The sequence below is a fragment of the Bos grunniens genome, chromosome 3 (genome assembly GCF_055505025.1).
Source record: "Bos grunniens cultivar Pamir isolate PY7600 chromosome 3, Bosgru_T2T1.0, whole genome shotgun sequence".
NCBI classification, from domain to species: Eukaryota; Metazoa; Chordata; class Mammalia; order Artiodactyla; family Bovidae; genus Bos; species Bos grunniens.
In genome coordinates this window covers 54,475,133-54,488,336 of record NC_141167.1, presented here as the reverse complement: position 1 = coordinate 54,488,336, position 13,204 = coordinate 54,475,133, and the positions used below count along the sequence as shown (strand labels likewise).

At 35.7% G+C, this 13,204-nt stretch overlaps 1 protein-coding gene across 33 annotated transcripts in view; it reads left to right on the top strand.

Annotated features, from left to right (window-relative positions):
- Positions 1 to 13,204, top strand: part of ZZZ3 (zinc finger ZZ-type containing 3) — a 123,953-nt gene that overhangs the window by 41,375 nt on the left and 69,374 nt on the right. For 21 of the 33 annotated variants that reach the window (XR_015160290.1, XR_015160288.1, XR_015160291.1 and 18 more), the window contains 2 exons: positions 7,311 to 7,444; positions 9,036 to 9,189. Coding sequence is in view for 6 of the 33 variants with exons in the window: in XM_086390680.1 (XP_086246806.1) it covers positions 9,167 to 9,189 (23 nt within the window). In the remaining 27 variants the exon portion in view is untranslated. Of the gene's footprint in view, positions 1 to 7,310; positions 7,445 to 7,522; positions 7,602 to 9,035; positions 9,190 to 13,204 lie in introns of all 33 variants that reach the window. The other 12 variants (XR_015160294.1, XM_086390677.1, XM_086390662.1 and 9 more) reach the window with 1 other exon arrangement.

The window sequence follows — 13,204 nt, the reverse complement described above, 5'->3', positions numbered from 1 at the left end:
AAATTGTGAAATTATTTGTTCTAGCTCTGTGAAGAATACTGTTGGTAGCTTGATAGGGATTGCATTGAATCTATAAATTGCTTTGGGTAGTATTCTCATTTTCACTATATTGATTCTTCCAATCCATGAACATGGTATATTTCTCCATCTATTAGTGTCCTCTTTGATTTCTTTCACCAGTGTTTTATAGTTTTCTATATATAGGTTTTTGCTGACTGTATAGAGCTTCTCCATCTTTGGCTGCAAAGAATATAATCAGTCTGATTTCGGTGTTGACCATCTGGTGATGTCCATGTGTAGAGTCTTCTCTTGTGTTGTTGGAAGAGGGTGTTTGCTATGACCAGTGCATTCTCTTGGCAAAACTCTATTAGCCTTTGCCCTGCTTCATTCCGTACTCCAAGGCCAAATTTGCCTGTTACTCCAGGTGTTTCTTGACTTCCTACTTTTGCATTCCAGTCCCCTGTAGTGAAAAGGACATCTTTTTTGGGTGTTAGTTCTAAAAGGTCTTGTAGGTCTTCATAGAACCATTCAGCTTCAGCTTCTTCAGTGTTACTGGTTGGGGCATAGGCTTGGATCACCATAATATTGAGTGGTTTGCCTTGGAAACGAACAGAGATCATTCTGTTGTTTTTGAGATTGCATCCAAATACTGCATCTCAGACTCTCTTGTTGACCGTGATGGCTCTCCATTTCTTCTAAGGGATTCCTGCACACAGTAGTAGATATAATGGTCATCTGAGTTAAATTCACCCGTTCCAGTCCATTTTAGTTTGCCGATTCCTAGAATGTCAACGTTCACTCTTGCCATCTCCTGTTTGACCGCTTCCAATTTGCCTTGATTCATGGACCTAACATTCCAGGTTCCTTTGCAATATTGCTGTTTACAGCATCAGACCTTGCTTCTATCACGAGTCACATCCACAACTGGGTACTGTTTTTGCTTTAGCTCCATCCCTTCATTCTTTCTGGAGTTATTTCTCCACTGATCTCCTGTAGCATATTGGGCACCTACTGACCCGGGGAGTTCTTCTTTCAGTATCCTATCATTTTGCCTTTTCATACTGTTCATGGGGTTCTCAAGGCAAGAATACTGAAGTGGTTTGCCATTCCCTTCTCCAGTGGACCACATTCTGTCAGACCTCTCCACCATGACCCGTCAGTCTTGGGTGGCCCCACACGGTATGGCTTAGTTTCATTTGAGTTAGACAAGCTGGGTCCATGTGATCAGATTGGCTAGTTTACTGTGAGTATGGTTTCAGTGTGTCTGCCCTCCGATGCCCTGTTGCAATACCTACCATCACTTGAGTTTCTTTTACCTTGGACGTGGGGTATCTCTCGATGGCTGCTCCAGCAAAGCACAGCCGCTGCTCCTTACCTTGGACGTGGTCGCCCCTCTTGACCTTGAACGTGGAGTAGCTCCTCTCAGCCCTCCTGCACCCGTGCACCCGCCGCTCCTTGGATGTGGGGTTGCTCCTCTCGGTTGCCGCCCCTGACCTTAGGCCTGGGGTAGCTCCTCTCAGCTGCCGGCCCTGACCTTGGACGTGGGGTAGCTCGTCTTGGCCACTGCCCCTGATCTCTGATGTGGGGTAGCTCCTCTCAGCTGCCGCTCCTGACCTTGGACGTGGGATAGCTCCTCTCGGCGGCTCCTGGGCTGTCACAGCCTGGCGCTCTCGGTCACTGCCCCGACCTTGGCCATGGGGTAGAAACATGCTATTATTTTGAGGTATTTGGGGATTTTGAGACAATTCTTTTAATGTTGATTTCTGACTTAATTCTATCATGGTCACAATTTTTATTACTTGAATCTTTAAAAATTTATTGTTATTCTTTCCAAGAAACTTTTTCCAAATAACTGTTTTTAGGCCATTTACTACATATATATACATATATACATATGTACGTATGTATAGTTGTTTAAATATACTACCTTGCTGTTGTTAAAAATTTTTCATATATATGTATTTTTGTTCACTTTTCTCTCTATCCTGCCTTCTTTTGAACTCAGTATTTTTTTCTTTTTTATGTTTTATTTTATTTCTGTTGTTGGCTTATTAAATGTCAATTTTAAACAGTGATTCCTTTTAGGATTTGACTTATTACAGGGTGTCTTGAAATTATACCACTTCACATGTAGTGTAAGAACCTTACGTCATTGTATTTCCCTCTTCCTAATTGTTGTGCTAGTATTATCTTTCACTTCTGTGTATGTTATAAACTTCACAGTATATTAATGTTGTTTTTGTTTTAAATAGTCAATTTTCTTTTAAAGAGATATCACAACTAAGGGGAAAAAGTCTTTTATATTTACCCTGATTTTCCAGTCCTGGTGCTTTTCATTTGTTTGGTTAGATCCAGAGTTCCAACCAGTATGGTTTTTCTTCTGTCTGAAGAATTTCTTTTTAACGTTTCTTATAGTCTATTTCTGTTGGTGATGACATCTTTCAACGTTTATAGTTAGAAGTCATCTTTATTTCACTAGACAGTTTCTTTCAGTACAAAGATAAACTTCACTGTCTTGTGTCAGTTCCAGGGACTAGTCTCCTTTCAATCTTATTGTCATTTTTCTCTGTTCTCCTTTTTTTTAAAAAACAAGTTATTAATTTTTGGTTGTGCCGGATCTTTCTTGCTGTGCTCAGGTGTTCTCTAGTTGTGGTGAGTGGGTGCTGCTCTTCATAGTGGTGGCTTCTCTTGTTGTGGGCTCTAGGCCCTCCGGCTTCAGTAATTGCGGCTGGCAGGCTCTAGAGCATGTGGCACGGGCTTAGTTGCCCAGCGGCATGTGGGGTCTCTCTGGAGCAGGGGTTGAAACTGCATTGCCTGCATTGGCAGGCAGATTCTTTTTTTTGTTGTTAAATATTTATTTAATTCTTCATTTGACTGCACCAGGTCTTAGTTGCAGCATGTGGGATCTAGTTCCCTGACCAGGGGTTGAACTTGGGGCCCCTGAATTGGGAGCCTGGAGTCTTAGCCGCTGGACCAGCAGGGAAGTCCTGCAGGCAGATTCATAACCACTGGACCAATCATCAGGGAAGACCCCAATTATATTATTGCTTATTACTATTTTTGTGCTTTGGTGGTAATTTATATCTATTGTATCATTATTGTAGAAACACTATGTAGTGTTTAATGTGCTGCTATGTATCTCTTCTCATCTTTGCACTCAGTAATATTGCTTGATAGCTTGAAATTGGCCATGGGTAGGAATATTCACACCAGAGGCACTGGAAACCCTGTGAACCAGGAACTATAAACCACTAGCTGTCCTTGGTTTTTGCACATTTCCTGGTATACCCCTGGCTGTGGGTAGGAGTGATTTTCCAGGCCTTGGATATACTGCATATACTTATGAGTGGTCAGCTCAAAACTTGAGGAGGATCTCTGTAGATCTTCTGAGGTCTTGCTCTCTTTGATGCTCCTTTCTCTCTGGTACAAGTGTTCTGGAAACCTTAGCTACCTGAGTCTCCCCAGATTCCATGCTTTGTCTTAACACTGGGAGACTGGTTTGCCTGAGATCACCCTCCTCGCTCTGCAGTCTGGAAACTCAGTCAGGAAGCTGGGGCTATTAAAGGCTTTGCTTTATTTGTTTCTTCTCTTCCGTTGATCACTGTTCTGTGTTGTCTGGTTTCAAGTGTCTGAAAAACATTTTTGTACAGTTTGCCCAGATTTTCAGTTGTTTTGAATAGGAACGTACCTCTCATCTCTGTTACTCTGTCTTGGCCAGAAGTTGAAGTCCCTTGAAAGGGTTTTAGACAAGAGAGTGACAGAAATGTGCACCTTAGACTTCTCTGTAGACCATGAATTTGTAAGGAGCAAGACTTAAAGGAACCAATTACAAGTCAGGTGGATTAGTTGAAGTAGGAAATGATGAAGGTCTAATATTGGTCATGCCCTTCATAACACTCAGTTCAGTTCAGTTGCTCAGTCGTGTCTGACTCTTTGTGACCCCATGAACCGCAGCACGCCAGGACTCCCTGTCCGTCACCAACTCCTGGAGTTTACCCAGACCCATGTCCATTGAGTCAGTGATGCCATCCAACCATCTCATACTGTGTTGTCTCCTTCTCCTCCTGCCCTCAGTCTTTCCCAGCATCAGGGTCTTTTCAAATGAGTCAGTTCTTCACATCAGGTGGCCAAAGTATTGGAGTTTCAGCTTCAACATCAGTCCTTCCAGTGAACACCCAGGACTGATCTCCTTTAGGATGGACTGGTTGGATCTCCTTGCAGTCCAACAGACTCTCAAGAGTCTTCTCCAGCACCACAGTTCAAAAGCATCAATTCTTTGGCACTCAGCTTTCTTCACAGTCCAACTGTCACATCCATACATGACCACAGGAAAAACCATAGCCTTGACTAGATGGACCTTTGTTGACAAAGTAATAATGTCTCTGCTTTTTAATATGCTGTCTAGGTTGGTCATAACTTCATGACACTAGAGATGGGGAAATTTGAAATTTAGTGAAATTAGATTTGAGAAATGTACAAGGGGAATAATCTGCTTTAGGGTTTGTAGAAGTGTGGGTCCTGAGCTCAATCACCTGCAGTGAGTGTGATAAAAATGAGGACTCTGTGCCCTGCCCCAACTTCATTGAATCTGAAATTCTAAGGAGGTTTAGAAATTTGCATTAAATCCCTAGGGTAATGCTTTTTGTAGCATTAAAGTTTCTTCAGAAGAAAGTGATGGAATTTTTTTCAAAGTGTGAGCCTCATCTTTGGGGGAACCGCTGCACTGGAATGACCTAAAGTAGTTAATTAAAAATATTTACGCTTGCCATGTCCAGAACTGCTGAATCTAAAGTTTGGAAAGCAGTATAAAAAAGTTCAAAAACCAGCATTCTACAGTACTTTGGAGGCATAAACTTACTGAACTTCACAGTAACCCTGAAGTGTAGTGGGCAGGTGTTACGTCTCCTATTTTATAGACGAAATGCAAAAGGGCAGTGTGGTTTTCTCATGATCAAAGAGTTAGATTGATGGTGGGTAGAGAATCATATTTGTGTCTCCTTCCACCAAATCTGATGCTCTTTCTATGTCCTTTATGTTGCCTGTGAAATATGCTTATCTCTGAAACCTGTAGGAGGCATCCAACACATTGAACCTCTGGTTCTAAACAACTTAGGGAGCCAGGATGTTGTCATCTTCCTGATCATACTTCGTACCAAGTGAAAATTCACTTCAACTCTCTGTAGCAAGTAACGATGATACACTTAATTGTTTAGGAAAAGTATTTATGTCTTTGACCATTATCTTCATGCTTTTTATAACCAGCTTTGACTGCCTCTCTCTGTTTTCTTTTAAAATAATTTAAAGTGTAGTGTGTGTGTTTAATATTTTCGATTATAACTGAGGAATTGGATGTCAAATGTCTGTGTTGTAACCTTTGTTCTGAGTTTTTTCCCAAAGGTCTTAGAAAAGTAAAAATATATATATATATATTATAATTTAGATTGCATTTAGCCTAGATTGTACAGTTTTACTTTTATAGTAAGTGTGTAGCATATAACTTTGCTGTGTCAGTAGAACTGATACGTTTTCTAGTGAGATTTTTTTTGTAGTCTTTTGAAGTGATTTCACATGTGCTGTGAATCTGAGATCCTGTAATCTGTTTAACACAGTAGTACTAGTGTTAGACTGCAAATAGTAGGAAAAGTAATTCTTTTCAGTCAGGATTGGTTTTTGGAATTGGTTTTGGAATTCTTGAATAGTCAATGAATTTTGTTAGTACGTGAACACAAGCAAAGCTCTGTGGAAAGGCATAAATAAGGCCTTAGGAATGGGATTTAAATGGTTTGTTTTCTATTTTGTGTGCTTTAAAAGGACAGAATAGCTAACCTTTTTAAACTTCTGGAGCAAGTTACTATATTTAAATAATATAAAATTTAAAATTATGGTAGCTTGTCACAATTCTTAATAGTTTACCTGCTCCAAAAGCATATAGTTTTGTGTAGAATCTTAAATTTGAAATGCTTAGTGAATGAAATGAAGACTGCTGTGTAGTTTAAGGAATGTAAGAAGAGTTTTGACTAGTTTAACTCATTTTTACAAGAGCATTTATATCAACTTTTAAATTTAGGAATACTTAGATGTGTATTAAATTTTTTTGTGACATTACCTAATGTGTTTCTTAACATTTGAAAACAAATGAGGGAATTCTCTGGTGGTCCAGTGGTTAGGACTCTATGCTTTCACTGCAGGGGAACTCTGGTTGATCCCTGGTTGGGGAACTAGGATCCCACAAGCCATACTGTGCAGTTAAAAACAAAACAAAACAAAACAAAAAAGAAAACAAATGGAATCGAAATGAAGTGTTTGAGGATAGATATTAGTATTTCTTAATCACTATCTACTCTATTATTCTGTTTCTCCAATTAAAAAAGTTGAGATATAATTGACATTGTGTATTTTATTTTACAGTTTTCTACGGTATTTTAGTGAACATCTCCAGTAACAAATTTTATACACAAAATAGACCATCTGCATTTTCTGTGTAGATTTTTACTTTTTATTATACAGGAATTTGGAATGGTAAACTATGTTGAATCATTTTAGAATGCCACTGATAAATTCTGTGACATATATGACATTTTTAAGCTTATTTTTTCACTAGTAAATGGGTAGAAATGACTTAAAGTTTTATATAATGCTTTTCATTATCATTGTAAGCACTTTGATATGTTTCTCACTTGCAACCTGTAACCAAGGATATATTTTTAGGAAGCTTACATGTAAGGAACATTTGCACAGCTACATGTTGATTTATTTCTTCACTTATTCTGTCACATTTATTTCCTATTTATAGTCAAAATAACAGGAACAAATTAGTCACAGAGGGATAATCTAACCAATACAAAAATATTAGCTTAAAAGAAAACAAATGTTTTAAAGTCATGTTTAGGGGAAAGTCATGATCTTTTTTACTGCATTCTTAAGTTTTCTAGATTTATTCTCCAATATTATCATAAAACACAAAAAAGTACTTTTCTATTAATATCTGAGAAATTGCAGACTTGTGGCAAGTGAGGCATATTTATATTGGTAGTCAGAAAAGGAATCTAAGTTCTAAAACTGATACAAATTTTAATGTAGAATGAAATTTTGAAATATTTTATGTGGGCACTGTGAGAAGAATTTATAAAAGAATTAAGAAATCCTTTTAGTCTGTTAAAGTAACATTTTATAGTGAAATAAAAGGAATTATTTGTGAAATTTATTTAAAAATGCAATGTGCTGTGTGTTTAGAAATACTGTCAGTTTTATCCACAAATCTGCAAATAATAACACACCCATAGTGACTATATTGTGGTTTTCCTTCACAGATATCAAGTTGTGCTAGTTCAACCATATAAATAATTAATACCTGAAGTCTCAATGTAAAATGGACATTAACAGTGATGACAGATAAATGCAGACGCTTGGAAATCAAACACTAGGTGAAACACTTAAAAGAAAGGTAAGAAAAAAATGTAATCTTAAGGCCAAGTGCGCTTTAGTTAGCACAAGTAAGTGACTGAAGTAATTTCTTTTTCAGTGTATCAGGTTTTTCAGAAGCCTAATCTGTCTAACCATTTGCATGACCCTGTTTATCTTAATACTGGTCGGACTCAGCTGTAAGTATCAGTTTTCTGAAAATAACAGTTGCAGATCTCCTTGCCTGGCAAATATAATGGATGATGTTTCTACAGCAATCCCTATCCAAATAGGATAGTAACCTGACTGGTTGGAACTTGAAAGAGTACTGAAATGGGCGTGCTAGGGAATACTCAGAGACACATCCTAAAGGGTGGATCTTCTTTGGTTCTGTTGATTGCTACCATCACCACACACCATACAATGCAATGCGTTACCATGTTTGTGAAAGGATTTCAGGGTTGAGTACAAAAGAGTTGGCAGTTGGAATGTGTTATAAGAAGAGTGAAGTTTCAAGTCAAGTGTTACTTTTTTATAGGCCCATTTTTTACTGTGTACCCTCATGTTAATTTAGAACATTCTTTAATGTAGCATTAAATAATTTTATTTAGACAATTTTCCTACCTTGTGCTTTTCAAGAATTTGCAAGGCATATCTGGGAGAGGTTGCATCTAGAGATATTAAATATTAGCCTTGTTCCAGTCTTACTGACCGAAACTGTGCTATTATTTATTTTTGCTATCTATTGATAGTTTACAAAGCTTGATAATTGCATCAGTTTTTTATTTTTAAAACTTAAATTTTTTTTTATATTTTCAAATTACAATACTTTACCAAAAATACTGTCACTTTTAGAATATCTAGTTTTATGTTTATAGTAAAGTGACAGTTCCCATCATAAACCTTGCCAGTCTTTTTCGTGGTGTTCCTCCTTATTTTCAAATGCGCACTCATCATAACCCATTTGGCCAGCTTCTCTGAAAAGGATATCGTAATACATTATTATAAAGTAAAATTAAAATTAATCAGATTGTCCAAGAAATGCATTGTAATTAGGCTAATTAAAATACCTAGTCTATTGGGTACCAGAGCCAGAAAATCCTTATTGTTTTTGTTGAAAATCCATATGCCAAAAATAATAGAAATTTCCCTTTATAAAAAATTTCCCTTTGTAAAGTCCTGTAACACTTCATTACAATTATCATGTATATATAGAAGATTCGGTTGATTCTTTGTTGTACGTAACCTAAATTATTTTTGTTGTTCAGTCCTCAGTTTTAAATACTCGAAGGCCAAACTTTGGGAAGGCCTCTAGAATAAGAGTAAGAGATTATAAATTCTGTATGAGAAATTTTATAAAGGGCAGTCTTTGGGTCATCTCAGAACAATATTGCCTTAGACTCTAGAAAAGAACTGAGTCACATTTTGACTCAAAATAATATTGAGTTGTAAAGATTTAGTATATTTCAAACTTTTTGATTTGTTTTTATTAGTTTCTAAAAATCCTTTTCCAGTTTCTTGTTATTTCTAAGGCTACAAAGTTAATGAGAATTACCAAAGTGTTACTGAAATCTGTTAGCATAAGTTAATTTGCTTCTTTAATTCTTTTTTTTTTTTATTATTTTATTTTAAAGAAAGGAATTTAGGAAGTTCTAGTATTCTCCATGGCTGAAGCTGAGAGTCTGAAACCCTGATGCTTAAGCTCTATTCTAGATCATAGCTTCAACTCCTTCAGGATATAAGGAAAAGAGATAATATTTCCACAATGATAGATCTTTGGTTGTACAGGTAAGTTATTTAGTTTTGCAGTAGTGAAGACAACTATAGTTTGTTTGTTTGCTTGTATTTAAGGAGAGGAGACTTGTTATTTTTATATACTTCCTTTGGTGTGTGGAAAATTGTGCAGTCTGGGTAGCTGTTCGTAGGAATGTGGAGCTATAGGGAATTGGGTAGGAATGAAATATTTTCCCAACAAGGGATACATGAAATGACTCGAAGTACATTAGAATCTCTAAAGCATTATACCTTTCAGTACTTGAGGTATTGGGCAGTATGTGATTCCTTGACTTCTCTTTCTCCCCACTTACCTTTTTAAGTGTATATGCATTCACCTCTGTCTATCTGTATTTGTCTGCCTATCTCTTTCTCTCTATTTCTCTGAAAGGGGAAGCAAGAAGAGATCCCTTTAAACAGGAGGTCAAGATAGTGTGTAATAGAGTTCCCAGGCTTCAAAGAGACTAATATTAAGAACCTTAAGTTGAATTGCATAGCTGCATCCCCAGGTCTCACTCTCCTTCTTTCAACCTTATAGATACTTTTGACATTGTAGATAATGGTGTAATTGTTCAACTGAAGAAATTTGTCTTAAGAGAATTGTATGACAAGGATAGTTCCTACACCATTATTAAACAGTTCCTATTCCTGTTCTAGACAAATAGAAAAAGAATCTTTAGTGACACTTCCTATTGCTTTTGCTCTTTTAACCTTTCACTTTGGTTTGTCTACGTGATATCATGACCAGTTTCCTAAAAATTGTTCAGTTAATAAAACTAAATAACCATCAGCTAGAATATTGATGTTAATGAAGGAGTGCCAGTCCCTCAGTTCCCAAAAAAAACTGTTCTACTTCAGTAATTATAGTGGAACAAAAGCTTATAGGTAGTGCTTTTGATTTCTTTCTCTTAAGTAAAGGTGATAGCTGCAGTAGTGTTTCATTAGGTGGAGCATTTTAGTTTCCTTTCAGTTCTTATTGAAGCAGTTACACAGATATGATCACAGGGGCTGGAAATTTATTATCTGAAACAAAGCTGATACTATTTCAGAGTGTTTCAGAATCCCATAATTAGATTTGAGAATCCTATAATTAGGTTCTATAATTAGATTCAAATTTGGGAGAGGATAGTTCAACAGTAAACAAATGGGTAAGATATGTGAAATTGTAGGCAGGATTTGGGACTTAATGTGAATGGACAGGCTAAAATTTAATTGACTGTCCTTTTCAGGTATGTCCTGCAATAGGATGAAAACTTATGAGGGTGGGGAAGAGAAGAATCCCAGTAATTGATTATATTCTCTTCCCTCTATTGTAGAAAATGCCATATTCGTCAGTTTGTGGGTAATACAGGAAAAACTTGATTCTAGTTGCTAGATTGGATTTTGTCTTTATGAATCTTTTAACCAACAGATTCCCTCAATTCTAAAACTAGAGTGATTAAATTTCCAGTTCCACTTGGATACTGGCTAATGTTTTCACCATGTCAACTATTTGGTTAACTAACAGGGGTATTTTCTGAGATACTTTGTAAATGAGTTTCTTTTCCTTTAGCAGTTTAATTTTTGGCAGAAATATTTTGTACTCCAAACCTCTTCACTGAATTTTTTTAGTAACTCTTGTGTTATGTAGCTAAAATGAGGAAGACAACTGGTTTAGTCTATAATACTTTGCAGTGCATAGCAAAACAATATTGAGACTTGGTTGAGATAATCAGAGCATTATTAATCTCTATTTAGTAGTTGAATTTTGCACTCAAGTTTATCAGGTAACTATAGAAAATACGTGTCTTTATAAATTCTTATTCAAAAATAGAAAAGATAATGAAGAAAAAGATTAACACAGAAGAAAAAATCATTAGAGGGAAGAATGTTAAAATTTCATTTCACTCTAATCTTCAGAATTTTAATCAACTTAATGTCTTAAGTATATGCAATATGTTAATTTCATGCAAGAGATTTTTATAATCCTCTATTTAGTGCTTCCTTAGCCAAAGTGATCATGGTTTTATTAAGTTTTTATTAGAATCAGATAAAGAACTAAAGGATAAATGGCCTAATTTAGTTTGAAACTTGGTATATTTTAATAGACTTCTGTCTGATGCAGTGGTCTAAGGCAGTGCATCTTAACCTAACAGACATTTAATCACCTGGGAATCTGGTTAATCAAAAGGTCTAGGGCAGGGCCAGATATTCTGCATTTCTAACAAGCTTCCGGTAGATGCCCATGGTGCTAGTTCTCAGGCCACTTACTTTAAGGACAGTAAATATGAATCACCAAATTATGTACAAAATACTCTATATTTTAAAAAACATTTTATTAGATTATAGTTCATTTACAGTGTTGTGTTAGTTTCAGGTGTTTAGGTCAACACTCTGAGTTGCAAGAGTTTGAAGTAGCCCAAGTGTTCATGTCACAAAGCAGTTTTGCTTTAAATGTGGCCCAATAGCATAAGGTTTGAGAACTCTAAAACTTGCACTTCATTTTAGTTGTGAATGGAATAAAAAGATTTTGAGGGAACAAAAGAAATGAAAACAGTTCTAATATTTCATGTTTGTAAGTATTTTGATTACTGGAATGGTGAAGAAATAAAATAGGCCCTGATTATCATCATAGTTGGTCTTTTATAATGATATATATATATATTTGTTAGTAGTTTTCTTTACTATTAATAATGGAATTGTTTCATTGATAATGATAAGGCAGAAATTTTGCTTTCAATTTGGATTGGTGTGGAAAGAAAAGGACTAGGAATGCCTGTTACAGAATCATTTGAAGTTTTGTATGCCCTTGATTGGCATCCATATTTTAAAAAATAAAGATGAACAGTTTTTTTGTGTGTGTTTATAAAATATTACTATTGCCAATATTATTTTTGAACCATAAATCGTGAATATAATCAAATTTGCATTAAAGATACTTGCATTAGATTTTATAAATAAAGTTAGTGAAATTAAAGTATTATGTTTTCTTTGTTATATTTACACAGGTATCGAATATTTAAAAATCTATAGTCTTCAAATTTGAAAGCTTCAGATTTAGGTACATGGATCAAATGCATTGATTTTAATATTTTTTAGTTTGTGTTCTTTTGAAACATCATTTGAAGTTTAACTTAAATTATATGTAATTAAAAATAGATATTTATGGATCATTCAATGTTTATTACCTGTGAATAAAGAGAGACTGTAATCTTAATAACAAGATTTTAACTAAAGAGAATTATACATGAGGTCTGACTAAATGAGTCCCAAAACAGTAGAAATTTGCTTTAAAAAACATAAAGTTCTGATTGATGTTCCATGTTTATTGTTCACATGATTGCTATGGAATTCTCTAGAACAAATTTTCATGCTTTAATCTTAGGTCCAATTTTTTGAGTCATCTTGTAATCTTGTAATCTAGTCTTACAAGATTAGAAAAAATTGTTAATTAAAAATTTAGACGTATACCATACTCTGAAACAAAACTAAATCCAACCAACTTACATATTTTACAGGATACTTTTTCACTTTATCAGCAGGCAGGAACAAGAAGACAGTTTCTTTTTTTTTTTTTTGTATGTGGTAGCATGTTGCTATATCTTCTGTAGTTCCTAATAACCTTTCTGTTATACTTCTAAGATAAGGCAAAGGAGAGACTGTATTTGATTTGTGGGGAGAGGGGGTAGAATGGCATTTGGAGAGTTAAAGGAGAGTGAGCCTGTGGGAAGGCCGGCAAAAGGGAGGAGGGAAGAGGGTCCTGGGCAGCTATGTCCTACAGCCATTACTGGCTTCTTTCTCTGTCCATCCTGCACTCCATTCGAAGTTAGGCAGTAAAGTGACAAAGTATGTTTTGAAGGCTAAAACAGAAGAGGTGCAGAAAAATGGAGACTTGGATTCTTAATAGCTCCTTTATTCTGCTTGTTGGGAGAACGTTGGAAAATAATCATTAAATCACTCAGGTTATCGAGATGGATAAAATAGGGCAGTATTCTATTTCCTGCTCATTTGTATTATATCAATAGAAATAGCAGAACATCCACATGAACCT